Source organism: Ixodes scapularis, unplaced genomic scaffold (genome assembly GCF_016920785.2).
Source record: "Ixodes scapularis isolate PalLabHiFi unplaced genomic scaffold, ASM1692078v2 PGA_scaffold13__105_contigs__length_92229423, whole genome shotgun sequence".
NCBI lineage: Eukaryota > Metazoa > Arthropoda > Arachnida > Ixodida > Ixodidae > Ixodes > Ixodes scapularis.
The window spans coordinates 89996454-90016173 of record NW_024609839.1 but is presented as its reverse complement, the minus strand read 5'-3'; the positions used below and the strand labels follow the sequence as shown (position 1 = coordinate 90016173).

At 48.6% G+C, this 19720-nt stretch overlaps 2 protein-coding genes across 2 annotated transcripts; one reads left to right on the top strand and one right to left on the bottom strand.

Moving 5' to 3' along the window:
• Positions 1-298: 298 nt before the first annotated feature.
• LOC115318002 lies at positions 299-2263 on the bottom strand (the record flags this gene model as incomplete). Its single annotated transcript, XM_040212880.1, has 3 exons — positions 2213-2263; positions 803-945; positions 299-644 (listed from the first exon to the last, which is right to left on the bottom strand). Coding segments are annotated over exons 1-3 (540 nt in total), but the record flags the coding sequence as incomplete, so codon positions are not given.
• Positions 2264-2312: 49 nt separating this feature from the next.
• LOC8043455 (cholinesterase 1) lies at positions 2313-14878 on the top strand. The gene is made up of 3 exons (XM_029977722.3): positions 2313-2347; positions 3330-4883; positions 14684-14878. Exons 1-3 carry the CDS (start codon positions 2313-2315, stop codon positions 14823-14825), a joined length of 1731 nt encoding a protein of 576 aa, XP_029833582.2. The 3' UTR covers positions 14826-14878.
• Positions 14879-19720: the final 4842 nt, after the last annotated feature.

Below are 19720 nucleotides of genomic sequence, written 5' to 3'. Positions count from 1 at the left end.
CTAGACAACACCAGACTCCAGTTCGGAGAAAATATCTGTTGTTCAAAATGTTGCAAGTTTTATGTGCTGATGTTTTTAAAAAGAAATTGAGCAGCACTAGTTTTTTTGCTGTTGAAATTTCATCGCTAAACATAAAGATTGGGAGGTGTTTACTAATCGTTACCCCAATCTCGCCAGCAAGTATCTCTGTGGTGGGAACATTCGTTAAAAATAAATCAAGCAACGTGCCATGCAGAGGCGCTATACGAGTAGGCAGTGAAATAACATTAGACAATCCATATGACTTATACAATGACAGTAAATCAAGCTGGTGTTTAGAGGAGGTAAGCATGTCTATATTAAAATCACCACCAAGGTAAAGACACAATTTATTTTCACCAACAAACTTTAAAAAATTTTCAGGGAATTCAAGGAAGGTCGCAACATTCCCACTTGGCGGTCGATGGACAACAGAGAATACAAATTTAGCATGTTGTAAAGTTAAAATCTCATAGTCATTTGTCGTCACTGTGAAATCACTAAGGATAGTATATCCAGGGCATTTTTTAACGCACACACATACTCCTCCTCCTACTTTGTTGCTACGACTTAGATTGAATACTGCATACTTCTCTAGTTGATCCACTTCATCACTCTGATTATACATGTTTTTATTGCGGAGAAGGCGCCGTGTTACCGAGCTTTCGGTTGCACGTCAAAAGATCTCCAGGTGGTCGAAATTAATCCTCAGTCCTCCGCCGTGGCGTGCCAGATGCCCGTCGTTGGTTTGTCACGTAAAACCCCTTAATTTGATTTGATTATACATGTTTCAGTTAGCATATCAAAAGAAAATGTAAAACTGTCCAGAGAGATGCCAAGTTCATCAAACTTATTTCGCACTGATTGAACGTTTAAATGAAATAACGAAAAAGGCGCATTTGGTTGGTCTGTAAAAAGTTTAACAACCTAATTTGGCAATAAGTAAGATATGTCCGTCATTGCGAGTGAAGTTAAAAAAAACTGCAATGCGCAAATCAAAACTACTCTATTTTTTGCAAGTCATCCTTAGTCCTTATTAGATGTGCTTGAGTTCCGTCCTTCTTCATGTCAAGAATCTTGCCGTTTTTATACCGAGCGTACTGGAACCTGTTTGTTTGTGCTCATTCTTTCGCCTCCCACAGTAGTGCCTTATCTTGCTGCGTTAGGTTTTCCAAGATATGAGTCTTATCCCGAGCACTCCTTGGTCGTGACCGCCTGTCTAGACACATATCCCGTGTCACCTGGCTGACAAAGCGAACAATGACTCCCGGGACCCTGTCTGCACGTGAGGGAAGTCTGTCTGCTGCGATAATTTGATCCGATGTCAGATCAGGCACATCCAGGTTCTTTGCCACTTCATTTATTTTAGACAAAAGTTCTTCGTTTTCGCTTGCAGGAATCCCATGCATTCAAGGTTTTGCCTGCGATTCCTCCATTCAAGATTGTGCACATTTTGCTTTAAGTGTTCGATTTCCACGTCTGCATTCGTCTTTTCCAAGCTTGTAACTCTTTTCTTTAAACTTTTTATTTCTTCGTCCTGTTCACCAACGCGCTTGAGCGTGACGTCATAGTTGTCTGACATATGCTGGAGTGACTTTTCCATTCCATCTACTGAGTCAAGTTTAGCATTCATGCCAGCTAGGAGAAGAGCTACATTGAGATCACTGTTTTGCACGTCGCTCTGGGTACCAGAAGTGGCACCTTGTTTTTTAGGTTGCCTACTGCTTTGACTGACCCGAGACTTAGCAGCTCTGCAAGTCTGGCACCGCCATGCTTTTCGGATATTAGCATTCTTTTTAAGTGTCGCCTTTGAAATTTTTGCACAATTGCCTAAGTGATAACAGTATTCACACTCAGTGCATTCAATCTGCAATTCACTGTCTGCTAGTTCTTCAGCACATACCAGACAGATATCTTCAGTATCATGGGCCATTTTGTTTGTAAAACATAGAATCACGCAAAACACGAAAAACAAAAACACGAAAAAACAGCAGCAGCAGAAGCAGCAGTAGATCACGGAAAGTAAAAAATAAATAAAAGATTTATACAACGTAAAGAAAGATTAACCTGAAATAGCGAGATGAGGCGTTTAGTCTCAGTGCAGTGTACTGCCACTGCTGCTGTGCGTCCGCAAGCCGAGAGTGCCTCCTTTATAGCACAAAGGGTGATGACGTGGCCGCGGTGACGCCGGTACGGTGCTCCCAAGCACAGCCACGAGCAGATGGCGCTGATTTCGTTCGCTCATCGCCGACGAAGCTCCCGGTCACAGGCACGAGTGGATGATCCAGGCCACGATGACGGTGTTTCAGAGCGATGAAGTCCGGCAGAAGTGAGCTCCGTAAATGAAATGTCGAGATGAGGCGTTTAGTCTCAGTACAGTGTACTGCCGCTGCTGCTCCTCATAATGACTGCCTTCCCAGCGAAATTCAAGCATTTTTCGCGCATCATAATGATTTCATCATACTAGTGTTCAATCAGGGACACAATTATTTTGATTTGTCGAAATTAGTCTGTTTATATTTTTTTATATTAGACGAAAGCAGACATCTAAATTAGGACAAATCTATAATCTCCTATCAATACATATCGTACGTTTTATTCATTGGAATAATGAATTTGATAAAGGTCTGCAATGTCTGCTGGAAGTTATATTAATTCCCTCACAAATATCGCATTTACACCGAAATGTCCGTGCACCGAAACCTCCGTGCACTTAAACGTCCGTACATCGAAACTTCCCTGCACCCAAGCGTCACAGCACCGAAACCAAACCACCCAAAACATCCTACACTCAAACCTCGTTCACCGAAATGCCTGAATCCTAAAGCCGCAATATATAACCAAACATTGTGTTTTTTTTTTTTTTGCGATGTTTGAATTTTTTTTGCTCTCAATTGCCTCATAAAGGCCGGAGTTTGTTTTCACCCTCTGGGTTCTCGGCTGTCAGATGCTGTCTCAAGACCTCAGTTTCCGAAGAAATATCCGAATAGGGTTAATTCTCGTTCCGTTTTCGGATGGTAGCTTTGGACCTAAATATCAAACAACTAGCGTAGTTAGGCGTCACTGCAGGTTGTTTGGCTTATACGTGGCCTTTCTTGGCATATTTTTTTAGCGTATCAACAAGAAGATGTAGCAAATCAGCGAAAAGCTGAAAAATTCAAACTAGGAGCTCGTTGGCATTAACTCGCCTTGGTGCAAGACCGTATTAGGTCCAAGTTAGGCCCCTAGAATTGCGACACTGGACGCAACTTTGGCGTTTCTCTGGCATGCTTGGAGGTGCAATCGAGAGTGCATTACATTCATTTTCGCAGACCATCATCGGGAAATTCATGTGGCGGCGACAGCACCGAAAAGGGCTCCTGGCACCAACAAACCTGCCCAACGCTGCTCGATATTGAAGCAAATCTTTCCGTAGACCACCACCACTGGAACGTATGGCCGAATGACGTGAAAGAACCGATCGTAGAAACCAACCAGGGAAAACTTAAAGGGCTTCTCACAAGCGTTCATGGCAAACCGGTTCAAGTTTATTACGGAATTCCATACGCGGAGCCCCCTGTGCATCAACTGCGCTTTAGGAAACCTGTGCCTGCCAAGCCATGGAATGGCACTTTGGACGCCACACGGAAGAAACACTCTTGCCTCCAGCAGTTCTACCCAGAGGTATTCCATATTGAAACGGATCTATCCGAAGACTGCCTCTACCTGAACGTCTGGACAACCAGCACAACGAAACCGACAAAATCGGTCATAGTGTGGATTCACGGCGGAGGCTTCTCCTTCGGCAGCTCGTACCAGAGCTGGTACAACGGCTCTCTGCTTGCAACGATGCACGATGTCGTAGTCGTGACCATCAACTATCGCATCGGCATCTTCGGCTTCCTGAACGCCGGTGTTCCAGAGGCTCCTGGCAACATGGGACTCCTGGACCAGAACTTGGCACTAAAGTGGGTGCGCGAAAACATCCGGGCGTTTGGCGGGAATCCGTCCAGGGTGACCATCTTTGGAGAGAGCGCGGGTTCTTACAGTGTGCACGCCCACATTATCTCTCCACTAAGCAGGGGTCTCTTCCAGAGAGCGTTTCTCATGAGTGGCACATACCATTCCTTTGGTCTCCTGGACACCGTGTTCGAGAGTTCAGTCCGAGGGAGTAAGGTAGCCGCGAGGCTGAAGTGCACGGGAGCGCTTCGGGACCTGACCAGTCATCCGGACACAGTCCTCGAATGTCTACGCACGAAGTCCACCAAAGCGATATTCGAAGCCGTGAAGAATGTAAGCGGCCGTAAAATGGTTTCGTTCTTGCCATCCTATCCGAACGAGTTCTTTCCAATCCGACCTAGCTTGGCACTGAGGCAAGGTCAGTTCGCAGACGTGGACGTCATGGTCAGCATCACGCGTTCGGAAGGCAACGTAATTTTGTTACCGCAGACCGACAAACGTTTCTGGGACGAAGATCTGAAGGACGTTCGCGTCGAGGACCTGAAGCCGGCTCTTCGGAAAATGGTAGCCCTGTGGATGAAGGAGGAGTACGAAGACTTGCTCGAGTATTACGCGGCACAGGCGGGACAGCACGACAAGCGGGCATTGAGGGAGAAGCACACAGACTTTGTGGGGGACTTCTACTTCGTGTGCCCCTCGAAATACTTTGCCGAAGGTCACTCTGCAAGGGGAAACTCTGTGTACTCCTTCCTGTTTGGTCACAGCTCCGCCAAGTCGAGGCTCCCGAAATGGATGGGTGTCCCGCACGTGCTTGACCTTCCGTACTATTTCGGCGTGCCTTTCATGGATCACGGCAACTACAGTGACGAAGACCGGAGGTTCAGTCAAGAAGTAATGAACGCATTTGTGACTTTTTCAAAATACGGGTAAGTCAACCCTACATTAATTTGATATTTCTATACTCGCGTGGTTATTTTTATAATCGTAGAACCTACAAAACGTATGGTATGAAAACGATTAACGGAGTTCCGCTTCACAGGCCAACGGTTTCATTACAAACAAGCGCACGCCTAGGGATGCTACCAATACCACGTAGAAAGCAAAGGCCCGAACCTTTGATCCTAAACGTCATCAACAGTGCATCTGGGCAGCGCCGTCTGGCTTGAGTCAACGTCGCCGTCAGTGGGTCTTGCGGCGTCTCGGAACCAAGCTGATGCTAGAACGTGTCAACGCCAAGACGGACGCATCTGCCGCTTGGTGGCGACTTTGGTCGAGCTGACGCATGTTTGCCGCTTGGGACGGGTCAGGGATTTACTCATAATGACGTCATGCGCAGGCCTTATCTCCTACGTGGTATCGATACTACGTCTCAAAGCTGCACGATTTCAGGAACCAGTCCTTTGCGAAAGGTAAAATTGCAGTTTGATGTCTGCGTATGTGTTGTTCTCTAGCGGAACAAGCATGGGTGCCTCTCTTTATTCACAAAGCAAAACAATTGACCCTCCAATAAGTCCGTTCTTTTAAAAACGTCCGAACTTTTGGCCGAACTTTTGGGTGCTCCAAAACGACGGCCGCTTGGTTCAGTATATGTGTATGTTTTGAAGCGTAGGGTCGAGTAGCGCACATTTGAAAACTTTTGTGGCCGAAAATCGAAGGAGGTAAGTTGGAAAACTGACGTACCATAGTTGATGGCGACGTCATATGCTTCTATTCTTATTTTATTTTGTCTTTTAGACCGGTTTGCCGATCAATGAATGTATCTCTTCTGATGGTTAACTCACCCGCATGATGATTTTTGAGGTCAAGTGACCAAGCAGATGGGAACGAGAAACTAAGGGCATCGAGCGTTGCAGGTAACTGAATAATTTCGTCCTCGCTTCGATTCTAGAACCCCAATAGACAGTGGCGTAGCTAAGCCATCCGGCCCCCGGAGACCTTATGCCTTTCGTAGCCCCCCCCCCCCCCCCCCCCTTTCACTCCCTGAAATCACAACCAATCAGTAAACCCCGCGGGGAGGGGGGGGGGGGCAGGTGCTTTTAGAGGTGGCACTCCCCTACGTGGCTGGGACGCCTTGTGCACGAGCCCTGCTGTCCACGAGCCCCGCTGGCCCCCAAGAAACTGTGCTGGAAATGTTTTAGATTTGATCATATCGAATGTACCCGTCTTCGACGTGAAAGAGACACGCGAGACGCTTGTCCCAGTCGATTATTTTCACCCTCCGTTTACACTATGTTTCTTTTTATCATTTCAAATACTACGTGAGCAGTCACTACCCAAGTTTATCTATACGCGTGGCGATTATCTCGGCCTATACAATCGTCTTCGTGGCTATGATTGGTCTTGCCTCTTTCACCTTACGGACGTTAATTCTTGTGTCGAATCGGTAACATCAACTGTCCAGCGCGCTATAGAAGAATTCATACCTAAACAGTATCCAAGAAAATCAACATTTCCTAAGTGGTTTTCATCTGTCCTGAAATATTATGTGTAAAAAGCAGCATTACCACAAACTCCATAAAAAGTCAAATTGTGAATATTGGTATCAGAGGTTTTCAGTCTGCAGAGCAATAGTTAAGAAGCTTTACTCTCGAGATGAAGCTCGTTATCACAACTGTTTGGAAAACAATTAAAAAAATAACCAAGTTGTTTTTGGAATTATGCTCGGGCCCAAAGTAAGGATAGTGTCAGCACTTCAGTTTTAAAAATAACGATAAGATGTTATGCAAGCCACAAGAAGTGAGCCAAGCATTTGCTAATCACTTTAGCTCTTGCTTTTCGGAACGTGACAGTATGCCTAATGATTTTGAATTTGAGGGTTTTGCTGACTCCTTAGCATACCACAGTGTAACCGGGGATGAGGTGATGTGCTCGATACGGAAGCTCAAACCAAAACTTTCAACTGGCTGTGATGACATTCCTACTTTTATTATCAAAGGATGTGCTGAATTATTTATACCTATCCTGACACATATATTTAATCTGTCCTTACAGTATGGGGTTTATCTTTCTCGGTGAAATGTTTCAGTCGTAATACCAGTCTTCAAGTCATGAAATCCCTGTAATGTCAATAATTTCTGCCCTGTGTCTTTTCTTTGTGGCTTCTCAAAGGTTTTTGAGATGGTGGTGTATGAGCGCTCGTACTCATATTTTAAACAAAAAATGTCACCTTTGCAACACGGATTCCTCAGGGGCAGATCAGTGGAGACGAACTTAGCTACTTTCCTCGGTCATAGTGGTCCTGCAGCATGCAACCGTGGTCAGGTGGACACAGTCTACTTTGACATGACCAAGACCTTCGATAAGGTTGACCACCAGATACTCTCGTTGAAATTAAAAGAATACGGACTATGCACCGTGTATTGCGCATGGTTTTAAAGTTACCTTTCAAATCGCCAAAATTATGTTAGATTTTTAAATTGTGTGTCGGAGACATTTGCATCTTTATATTGGTGAAGACTGTGCGTCGCTTAGTCAACATCACCTTGTCATCGCGAAGGTACGGGTTCTGCATAGAGTAGCTGTAGTGTCTGTTAAACCGTATCTAAGCATGGCCGTTTCCTTGTCACGCAACGAGCAAATCTTTAAGCGTTCTGTAGTTCGAGCCCGGGCTAAGCAAGTCTACAGCGTCAGCTTAGAATATATCTATTTTGGCTGCAAGAATAAATTGTCTTCCACCTAAAATAGAGCACAGAGAGATGGAGAAATAGAGAAACTCGTCAAACACAAAATTGGAGTTGAAAGTTCGCGGAGCGCGTCGGTTCGATGCCGGCGACAAGAGAGCCAAGTCATCGACGAGATTGTCCAATCGGTGCGCTCCGTGAAATTCGGCTTCAACTTCGTGCTTGACGAGTTTAGCGCCCCAGCTCGCGCAATCTAGGTTACTAGTGGCCGCGGAAGAAATTGCCTGCTCCAGGAAAAAGTAATAATAATTGGGGGTTGTGTGGATATTTATACAGCGTGAAGTTGGTCAGCCATTTTAAAGTTGCCACGAGTCACTCGCTGTAGATGAGAAATTTAGCCAGTGCAGTACAACCGCTAGCCTGGGGTCTTTAACGTGCACCACGCAGTAGTGATACACGACCGCACGCCGATACGATGCTCATCCAGATCGATACGGGCAGGGGTGGGAATTGAACCCAGGATCCCTGGGTTCGGCAGCGCGAGCTTTCGCTCCATGTGCTCCGAGCTGGTGTGCGCTAGACCACCCTCCCCCCCTGCTCCAGGGATTCATTCAGGACCCATCCAAGGCTAGCAAAGTGTTCCACTTATACAGCTTACCAAGATATGGACTCTTTAAACCGGCGCCAGATTGAGCCGCCATTGCCGACCTTCTCTTTCCGAGGTACCGAGCCACTGAAGTAGGGTTGACAGGCCTCCACAAAGGCCTGTGCTGTGGAGAAGGACACAATAGTACCTAAAGTTGCAATAACCTGTCATGCTGTAGCAATGATGAATTGAAGCGAACGGAATAGGAGGAAGCAAAAACTGAAGCGCAACCTCTCTTCAAAGTAAACACGTTAACCCACTTCCTTAGTCACATAGTTCACACATCCGGTACGGGGGTGGAGAAAAACCGAGCCATAAGAACACTGAACAAATACAAAAATATGCAAGACGCAAAACAGGAAGGCAAAACAATAATGTTTCCTCCGACGTTCCCCGATTCAAGATAGCAACAACTACACGGAAATAGGACCGTGTTTTTTTCTTTTGGTTTTTCGTGAGTGGTGGAGACTACGGAAGCAAGTTTTTCCAAGGCTGCGATGGTTCAAGCTCACATAAATTGCGGAAGCCAGCGGGATCGTCCTAATAGGGAGTTTTCGTAGACCGCGCTACCCCCTCCGCTAAGCCTTCCGCAACGAAGAAGTTGCTACTGCGCCTGCGCGCCGATAGCCTTGACTGTGGAGTTCCCGCTATCGTAGCGGATTGCGGAGGGCCTTGCGGGACGGCGAAAACGATCTACGAAAACTCCCTAATATCGGCAACTTCGCGACGCGCTACATGTTTCCCTGAATATGGCTCACTATTGGCGAACCGCAAGCGTCCGTAGTGCGTTCAAAATGGCTCTTGGGTGCGGTTGACTCTGTATGTAAATGCAAGTGTGTCTGCACGATTGGCATGCTCTTCGCAACGCTCTACGTCTGCCTGCGGCAACTGAACGCAACGCTCTCAAACGCCAATGTGTCTATGGGCCTTGGCAACGCGCGGCGACGATATGTCCGCCCGGTTTCAAAGAGAGCCTCGGGATGGACGCCACCTTATACTTTTTTTGGTTCCGTCGTCGACGGAGCCTCCTGCTTGCGTTTGTGTTTTATCAGCAAAGACGACGCTAATCAGAAATCACTTCAAGACCGACGTACATCCTCGGTTTTCTACGGGAAGAGAATTCCTTTACCGCCCTCCTCTCCTGAACGGTGAGGTGTTGTGTGTTGGCGCAAGTTGAAAGGTGGAGCAGATAGGAAAAAGAAGCAGGGAGCAGAAGGGAAAAACGCCAAGTGTACGTCGGCCTTTGAGTGGAAGCGAATGGGCTAAAGAGTAAACAAGTGTCCCCAGCATTGGGGATCGGTGGCCGAGTGTGTTAGTGCCCCTTAACTCGGAGCACGTGTATCGAAAGCTCGCGCTGCAGAACCCAGAGGCCCTGGGCTCAACCCCTCTCCTGCCCATTTCGATTTCGGCGAGCAGCTTACCAGAGTGCGGTCGTGTCTCACTGCGGCGTGGTGCACGTTGAATGCCCCGGGCTAGCAGTTGTGTTGTACGGGGTACATTTTTCCTCTATACAACTGAGACACCAAACGTTCGTTGTGAGAGTCTGCTCGGGGTTACTTTCTTCGAGCCCTGCCATCACCGGTAGCGCGTACACCCAGAGAAGACGACCCGTTAGCACAAGCCATCTCCGCGATTCCGCTGCCGGTCTCGCACGTCTCGCAGCAGTCTTCTTCCGTCTTCCCGAGCGCCTGAGATGTTCTCGCCTGTTCCGCGGAAAAGGCTTCCCGTCGGCACACGCGCTCCTTGACGTTCCTCTTTTTTGGTGCAGCGCCGACAGGAAAGCGTATTTCATTATTATTCTGACCCCTCGCTTGAACTTGCAAAGCCTCACACTATTCAGGCTGACTAACTTTAGGCTGTATAAAACATACATGCGGCACAGTTATTATTATCACCGGCATGCCCGCAGACGGTTTGTTAACGTTCGTTTTCGTAGTTGTCGAATACGCTGCGACTGAAGTGACTTCAGGCGCGATTAGTTAACATTCGGAACTCCAACAGAGTGCTGTAACCCCCCCCCCCCCCCCCCTCCCTCCCATCTCCGGTCGTTCAATGCACCATCTAGAAACTTGTTTCAAAACTGCGTACTTCATAGAGTACGGTGAGGCGCCATCTAGGCGAAGTTCTTCAAAACATACACATTCCATGGAACACGCTTCAGTTACCATAGCAGCTGTTCGCGAAGTGGTGGCGTGCCGAACGACGGGCGGCTTACCGTGCCAGGAGAGTGGCGGTACTACTCGCGCAAGCTTCGTCCAGTTCCGTAACTGAGTTGAACTAATGCGGAGGGCAAGTTCGTCTGCTTCTTGGGCGGGGGGCAACGTTACTAGATTACCTCAGTTGTGGAACTCAAGCGGAAGGGGGTACCCCCCTCACTCACTTCCATCCGTCAGCCGTCGTTCGAAGCGCCATCTAGATTTTCGTTTCATAACTATGCGTTCCAAAGAGCAGAGATGAAGCGCCATCTAGACGCCGTGCTTCGAAACGTACGTAGCGATCCCAGCGATCCCGACCCGATTTCACCGTGCCCGATTCCCATAAAATACGCTGCAGTTACCAAAGCAGCTGTCCGGCGGCGCGTCGAGCGACGCTTGGCGAGTCGTGGTGAGTGAGGGGGGTACTGTTCGTGCATGCAGCGTCTAGGAGCAGTTCCATAACTGAGCTAATCGAATAACGTTGGCGGGGAGTAGCGGTGACGTCAGAACGCCCAGCCCTGATTGGCTGATCGCGACCCCCTATCTGAGCGTCGTCTGCTCCTTTGCAACGTCGTCTGCTCGCAACGTCGTCTGCGTCTGTCTTACCTTTCCTGCGACTTTCGGAAGTGCAGAGGCCAGATTCACGAAACGATCTTACGCCAAAAATGTGCGTAAAACAAAACTTAAAGGGATACTTCAACGAAATTTGAAATATTCCCGTCGTGTTCAAACATAGGTTGAATATGATCGACAATATCCGTAAATCACAATCGCACGTTTGTATTTTGAGCCTGGTGGCTGTATTTTTCGTTATAAACGGCCCACTCTGGAAAGCGCTCGGAGAATAGTCAGCGGAGAGCACTTCACATCCTGCAAAGTCGTGACGTAGGTCGTCTCAAGACGAGCAAAGCTACGGCGAAGCTGACATCGAGAGGATGGCCTAGTCGTTCCAGCCACCGAAGCGGCTGCTTTTGTACGGATTTTGAGTGACGGGTTAATCTTCTGTAATCTTGTAGGGGGACAATAGTGACTTCTGCGACACACAAAAGGCATTCTCGGGAAGAGAGGAGTTCCTCCTGCCCCTCTTTTCTCGTCGTGGCCGGAGACGAGACAACCTCCGTCACTAGCTGTCAAGGTTCCTAGACGGGCATTACAAGCGAGGCGTTAGCGACATCCAAAAGGTGCTCTTTGCTAATCGTTTAATTCGTTTTAAAATTACTTTTCGTAACTTTTTTAACAAGATATTGGTATGTTCCATGTGATGCTGCTTTTTTGAACACATATAGACCAAAAAATGAGCGCCGAAATTTTGTTGTAGTATCCCTTTAAGAACAAATTCGTATTCACGAAACGAAATTTTCGTGAGTTTTGCGCAGGTTACGACGAAATCCTACGACAGCTCCGAAGCTGTCTTACGCACTTCTTACGATCAAATCAGCATGGCCGACAGCGTCGCGGTCGCGACGACCCACGGACGTTTATTTTTCTACGTGCACTTCTCACGCGTCCCGACTTCAAGCAGCAAGAAAAAAGTACAGTGGTAATCACACTTATCTATAACGCGCGAGCGTGCGGCTTTCTCTGGGGAGCGCTAGACTGGTGGCATTCGCAGAAACTAGGCTAGTCACGTGGCGCAACATAGAACGGCCCGCTCGAGGGGTGTCCTGCCCACTCTATCAGCTGGCGGCTGACGCGGAAGAGTGTTCGCACGCTTTTTACAAACATCATTGCTCGAACAATAAACAGACTAAAGCATGAAGGCGTATCAACGATGTCGTCAACAAAAAAACAAAAATGTATCATAAAGCACTGTACTTTTATCGCTTATCAAGCTGATAGAGTGGGCAGGACACCCCTCGAGCGGGCCGTTCCATGTTGCGCCACGTGACTAGCCTAGTTTCCGGGAATTACACCAGTCTAGCGCTCCCCGGAGAAAGCCGCACGCTCGCGCGTTATGGACAAGTGTGATTACCACTGTACTTGAAACGAACCACGACGAACAAGAACGCTGGATCCACAAACACGCGGGAAAAGCTCCAACGGCCACGATTCCACCGAACGCGACCAAGCGAACGCGACCAAGCGAGCACGGCAGTTAGGCCTAGCAGGCACTCCGCGACTCGGCGACCGTCTGCCCACGACCGGCTGGTGTGCTGAATGGAATATGCCCGCGCGACGCTCGTGAACCCTTCTCGTATTATACTTTGATCGCTGACCTCAGTTTTAGATTAAGAGGTCAATTTCTTCCTCTTGTCATCTCCTTGTTTCCCGAGGCAACGGTGACTCTCGCCGGTGAAAAAGCGGTGAATCTTCGACAGACGCAGGAAAGGTAAAGCAGCCATCGCTTTGACTAGCAGACGTAAAGCAGACGACGTTAACTGCGCCAACCCGCCGATGCCGTGAAAGAATTAGGGGCCTCGCCGCACACGAAAGGAGGGAAAAAGTATTTGGGAGGGAACTTACGGACACTAACACCCTCACTCTCGGTTCTTAGCAAACAAACCTCGGCGCCTCGGGACACCTCGCCAGTGAGTCCTTTGACTTCCCTTCTTGATGCGCGTCTGCTAGTTGTTAGACAAAAACAGCGTACTGCTCGAGTTATTTCGTCTGCCCTCTCTGAAAGGCGAAGTCGAGCTCGCTCGTAAAGACCTGCACTTCCGAAAGTCGCAGGAAAGGTAAGACAGACGCAGACGATGTTGCGAGCAGACGACGTTGCAAAAGGAGCAGACGACGCTCAGATAGGGGGTCGTGATCAGCCAATCAGGGCTCGGCGTTCTGACGTCACCGCTACTTCCTTTCTCATGCGCAGAAGACGAAAATGAGCCCACTTGCGAGGCGTATAGAGTTTTAGGGAACCGCTTTTGCACATTCGATACGGTAAGATAGGCCGAAAGGTACGAACACCGCATGTGTGAGTCTTCTACGGTAGCGCGTGGGCAGTCCGTATCGTACGGCCTATCTTACCGTACCGAATGTGCAAAAGCGGTTCCCTACACCTCTCTATTATCGTTGACACCAACACGCGGCTCTGACGTCACACCGCTGCGGTGGCACTGCTGTCGACACGGCGTATGCGTAGACGTTTGAACCTATGCGGAGCGCAAGTTCGTCTGCTTCTTTTGCAGGGGTTCTGGTGACGTCAGAACGGCACCGTGTTCTGATCGGCTCCGATTGGAAGGATAGTGGGTAGACCTCAAAGCATGCTGTCTTCAGGTCTGCCCACTGTCCTTCAATCAGAGCCAATCAGAGCCCGGCGTCTTTCTGACGTAACCGCAACCCATGCAAAAGAAGCAGACGAACTCGAACTCCGCAATGGAATAAGGTATGTGCTAAAAAAAAGCCTTTTTGTTTTAAAGGGGCGACGCAATGATTTTAGATTAGAATGAATTTACAGTTCTTCATGTTTACATTGAAAGAAAATGGAGAAACTGCCTGACTGTTTTCAAATATCGCGATTTCCGTTGCGTAATAGCGAAGCAAAGAATTTGAAGTACTTCGCGCTTTGCAGCCGCGAGGCGGCGGCTATGGGAACTAGGGCGTAACGCACACTTGGGTACACTGTCATAAGTTGGCAAGATGTGACGTTATGTGCTCAATCTAATGCTAAATTTTATAAATATTGTCGTTTCGACACGAGTAAATACTTCAAGAACCTCATATCATGGACAAAGTTGTACTACATTCAGTTTTAGTGGCGCCATCTCCCGAGGATAAAAAACTATGCCTTCCTTGGCGTGGATATATAACTTGAATAATAAATTCTGCCTCACATCGAGCCTCACCCCGTTGCTACTACGTCAGTTCAACTTCTTTACGGCAAGGCAAGCGTCTCGCCCCCCCCCCCCCGCCCCCCCCCCCCTTTTTTCCCTCGCTTCACATAGTTCCGACTAACCTTCAAGGTCTCCATGGGAATCGCAAGCAGAGGCCGGGCGCGCTGGAGGCTCTGAAAAAGAACCCAAACGGATCCTCCCTGTCCCCAGTGCACCCAGCTACACGTCCGTGCGCACGTGACTCGGAGGACGGTGTAAGAGTTGAGTGGTTTGGAAACGTCCGAAATGTCAATTCTTAATAATTAAAAAAAAAATATACTAACGCACGCAGGCCAATTTGTTTTCAGTTCTTTATTCCAGACGTGGCAGGCAACAACTACCACAGTTATTTGACCGAAGTTCAAACATTGTTACGCGACCCCTTGAAACAGTGAGTCGGCCTAGACACATTCGGTGTAACAAAAAAAAGAACCTTCGTGCCTTACTTTCTCACAGGAAACCGGAGCTCGACGGAGTCAACTGGGTGCCTTACACCCCCTGGAACCCCGTGTCCTTGTGGCTTCAACCAGGGAATTACTCGATGCAGCACAACGTGTTCTCCGGAAACTGCCACTACTGGGAACAGTTTCTACAATGACCATCTACAAGTCCATTAGTCCTTACCGAGCCTTCAATAAATATCCCGGAGAATCTCTGGCTGAATCACTCCGAGAACTAAGTATACAAAAAGAAGCAGCTACAATGCGGTGACCTATGAAACGAGCCTAATAATAGTGGAATCCGATTAAATATTGAAAAAAAAAAAAAGATAATCAAGAATGTGTGAGGCCTCGAACATGCTCTTGTGTGTTTTTCCTCATTTACTCTAGGCTGCATAAATGCAACGCAAAAATGAAATAAATCAAACCAGAATACACTTGGAACAGAAAACAAGATATAACAGCGGAGCAACACGGGGCTTGCCCGTGACGTCATCTTGTAATGCTGGTAATATTCCTTACTTTTTCTTTTTAAGAACAACAAATTTGATGGTATGAAATGTATGCTCCACGACGTGCACACTCAATAAGCAAGGCCACAACAATGACCGCAGATGTGACGTCAGTGAAAGCCTCGTATACCAGCGAGGACATTACCTGCCATTTCCGCAATCTTCGGAAAATCTTTAGCTTCAATGAAATCAACGGTCGCAAGGTTTTTTTACTGGCTTTTACGCTCAGTGCTCGCGGAAGGCAGGCTGGTCTGTGTATTCTTGTTCCCAAGACACGGCTTGCACTGACATCACACCACCGGCGATTGCAGACTCCTTGACTCTGTGCGCGTACCTTCGTTTTTTTTTTCTTCAGGTACTACTGACCTTGTATGCTGCCCTAAGCAACGCACAATAGACCCTTTCCAAAAGTCAGTCTACCCACCTTGTGCAGAGCCAGACCCGACGCTCTAATGGCGGAACTACACTGTTTCTCCACACCAGAAAAATCGAACGTCTTCGAAAGCATAGAGCAGAAGAAGGAAAAGATGTTGGTCGTTTCACGTCACCTTCGATGCACGAAATCGAGGGTGCTTGACTTAGCCGCGCATGATCTCCTATCACCGCCATTAGAGCGGCAATATTGGAGCTTTTCGGACTGCCACAAGAGGACTCTGACTTTTGAAAAGGGTCTATAGAGCTGTTACAGTTTTAATTCACTATTTCTTACAAGACTAGTTCTATACGCAGGACGTCGTGCACCTTGACCGGAAGTGGCTACACGCACGACGCGGAGCGCTCATGCCGGACGGCGCGTGTGTCACTGGGAAGCTCGTGAACCCCCCCCCCCCCCCTCCCCCTTCCTCCGTTTACGCCGCTTCGCGGCGACAGTATGCGGGTGCTAATTACAAAACTATTAACCCTCTCGTAACTAACTTTGGGGAAGAGTTTCTTAAGCTTGTCAGGTGCTAAGAACAAAGTTCGCCCCTCGAGCTTGGAAGCCACACTCTTTAGATAAAAGACGCCGACCAGCAGTTGTGCCGTGCATCCAAGGGGGCTCGGTGGCCGAGCGGGCTAGCACACACCAGCTCGCAGCACGTGGAGCGAAAGGTCGCGCTGCAGAACCCAGGGCTCCTGGGCTCAATCCCCGCCCGTGAGGTATCCGTAACATACCTCTCAAAGGACGGCGGAAAATTTGAGTGGTCAGACGGATAGCAGCGGGCCTTCGACGAGCTGAAATGAAGACTCCAGACGCCTCGGATTATCGGCCACTTCGACCAAATTGCACAGAGCGAAATTCACACGGGCGCAAGTAATACAGTACTTGGCGCAGTGTTGGTTCAATTACAGGATGACACGGAGCGAGTAATTGCCCACGCCAGTCGGACGCTTTTCAAGACAAATAGCAATCACTCAACCACCGAGAAGGAATACCTTGCCGTCGTCTAGGCAATAACCAAGTTCCGCCTCGCCTGTACGGGAGTCCGTTTCAGGTGGTTACAGACCACTACTTGCTCTGCTGGCCCGTTGACATAAACGATTCAGAGACGCCTTGCGCGGTGGATTTCCCGATTTCAAGAATTCGGCATGACTATGGTCTACAAGTCTGGCCGCAAGCACAGTTACGCCGATTCGATTTGGCGTCCGAGCGCGCTAACGACGACGAAGATGATGTTTTTCTCCGACAACTTGGCAGAACGCCGACAGCTTGGCAGAACTTCAACGATATGATCCTGAGCTGCCGGCACTCATCGAGCACCTGGAATGTCGGCATACTACGTTGCCCCGAGTCTTTTTGCGAGCTCGATCGTTTTTCGCTATCCGACGGCGTGTACTTTACAAGAACTTCGGCGACAATAACACGGCAGGGTTTTTGGCAGTCCCCAGCGGCCTTCGCGAAGATATCTTCCTAGCCTGTCACGATTACCCAACGGGGGGAGGGGACACCTTGGCTACACCCCGACGCTCGCCAGGATCCGCGATAGGTACTACTGGCCTAAGCTTCCGAAGTCCGTTCACCACTACATCCGATGTACCACGAGTGCCAACGACGGCAGAATTCGCCGACGAAGCCAGCAGGACTTCTGCAGCCAATCGCTCCCCCGTCTACGCCATTCCTGCAAAAAGGAGTGGATTTGCTTGTTCCCTTTTCCCGATCAACAATGGGGAACCGCTGGATAATCGTTGCTACCGATTATCGAATGCGGTATGCCGAGATCAAGGTCCTTCCATCGGGAACAGCAGCTGGAGATGCCAAGTTTTTTTATTGAGTCCATCGTCCTTGGGCACGGCCCTCCCGAGGTGCTAATTACAAATCTCGGGTTATCGTTTATGGCGCAGCTGACACAAGAAATTCTTCATCTCGTCCCAAGCACAAGACTTGGGACGAGGTGTTGCCTTACGCCACATTCGCCTACAGCAGTGCGGTCCAAGAGACTATACTTGATTAAGTACAAAACGAGCGTATTGGTAACGGTAATTAGACATGAGGAAGATACATCTTCCTCATGTATCTTCCTCATGTCTAATGACTATACTTGAGTTGCACTTTTCTAGCTGGTACATGGTAAGAAGTTAACGACCATGCTCGACGCGATGCTGCCCTTCGAGCCAGCTGACTATGGAAACAACGGCTCCCAAAACGTTGCTCAACGGGCCGCAGAAGTTCGCCAGCTGGCCTGACTCCGGGTTCAACACCAACAGCGTGTCGACGCTGGCCGCTGCAATCTTCTTCGTGGGGACGTTCACAGCCCGGAGACGGGGTGTTGGCGTGGACACCCATTCTTCGCCGCGGCCTAAGCGAGAAATCGTTGAAACGGTACTTGCGAGAAATTGTTGAAACGGTACTTATGTCTCTACAACGTATATCGACACCTCGGGGTCTCAACTACGAAGTGGTGCCCTACGGAATGCAAGCATCATCACGAGGCCGACCACGACCCGAGGTGCTTCACTTCGTTCGACTCAAGCCATTCTACACTCGATAGGAGTGTAGAGTGTACCCGATGACTCTTTAGATTACCGACCTTTTAATTTGAGTTTTGTTTTGCGTAGCATCGGGGCGATGTGTTTTTTGAAGAAGGGGAAGGGGGGGATAATGCGTGCGCTTACGTAGCCCAGTTGGCAGCGCATTGGACTCACACGCAGGTAGCTCGGGTTTCATTCCCTGCACTGCCTGTCCTTTTACTTTTATTTATGCACGTAGAAAATTCGGGAAGGTCGGAGAGCAGTTTAGCTTGTTCGTGTTCGCAATATATATTTCAAGAATGATCGAAGCTCCCAGGGAAGGCCTGAAAGGAGCTGCGTCGCGCCTACAAGTCAGTCTCGCCCCAGCGCTCGATTCTGCTGTTACGTCGCCATCGACGCTTGCGACGCCATTCATCCATTTTGGCACAACTGCGTCCATATAAACGTTTAGTTTCTTTCAGTCATTCGTTTCCTCATCATAAGCAGTTTGCGAGAGACTCCGTGGTGATTGTGGAAGTGCCGATGCTGGTCTCTAACCGCCGAATTCACAAAGTCGGCGGTTAGGCGGCGCCAAGCTGTGCCTGGACGAGGACCGCTACATCGAGTCGTTGAAGCCCCACCTCATGAACGTCATCTCCTTCTGGAGCAAAGGAGCGTCGTTTTGCGCAGGTCTGCAAAATGGCGGACGTCTTTGAAGGCAGTATTTTGAGGTAAATGAGGAGGCTAGAAGAGCTGCTACGGCAGCTGGTGCAAGCCGCCGAGTGTATCGCAAACACCGAACTGGACAACAAGTTCTCGGAAGCCCTGAAGCTCATGAAGACGGACATTGTCTTCGCGGAAAGCTTGTATTTATGGGAGGACAGGTGAGAGAACGCATTTCCTGTTAATAAACCCTTTATCGCTGCTGATGTTTCAACGCTCGTTCTTGAATTTGCTTTCTGGCACAACTTCGCCGAATACACCTCTATTTTTAGTTTAAATTTGTCGAGCCCTTATCTATCCGTGAGATTTCTGGCGGAGTTTCGGGACACACGTGTGTTGCGTCGAGAAGGCGCCGGGCTCTAGCGGGCAACCGGGGGCGGTCGTCGGTCATAGGGGGCATAGGTGAACGTTGGCTTCTCCGGAGCGGCCACGTTGACGGGAGTTTGAGGCTGCAATGTCCGCTGGACCTCGTCGTGTATGGGAGAAGTAAAACGTAAGAAATACCTTTTACTTCAGGAAAAGATTATATAGGACAATTGGGGCGGTGTGTGATGTATCGTTTAACCGAACATACTCTAGCACTCAAGTCAAACACCGGTGGGACACCTCGCTGTGCATGTACGAGGTTGCAAGTACACGCACCTATGCTTAGCCACACCTAAATCCTAAAAAGTTTTAATGAAAAAGAAAAAGAACTCAAGAACTGTATGGGCCGCAAATCATCTTGTCGAGAGGTGAGGTCTGCATCAGCGCACCCTCAATGGTGTTATCACAGAAATAACTTTATTAGCTTAATTGTTTTAGATAATTTTAAATTTACTTTTATTTCCTTCCTTCTTTTTTTCTAATGATAGTATTCTGTACTTTGTCTTTCTCCGTCTACAGCAAACGTC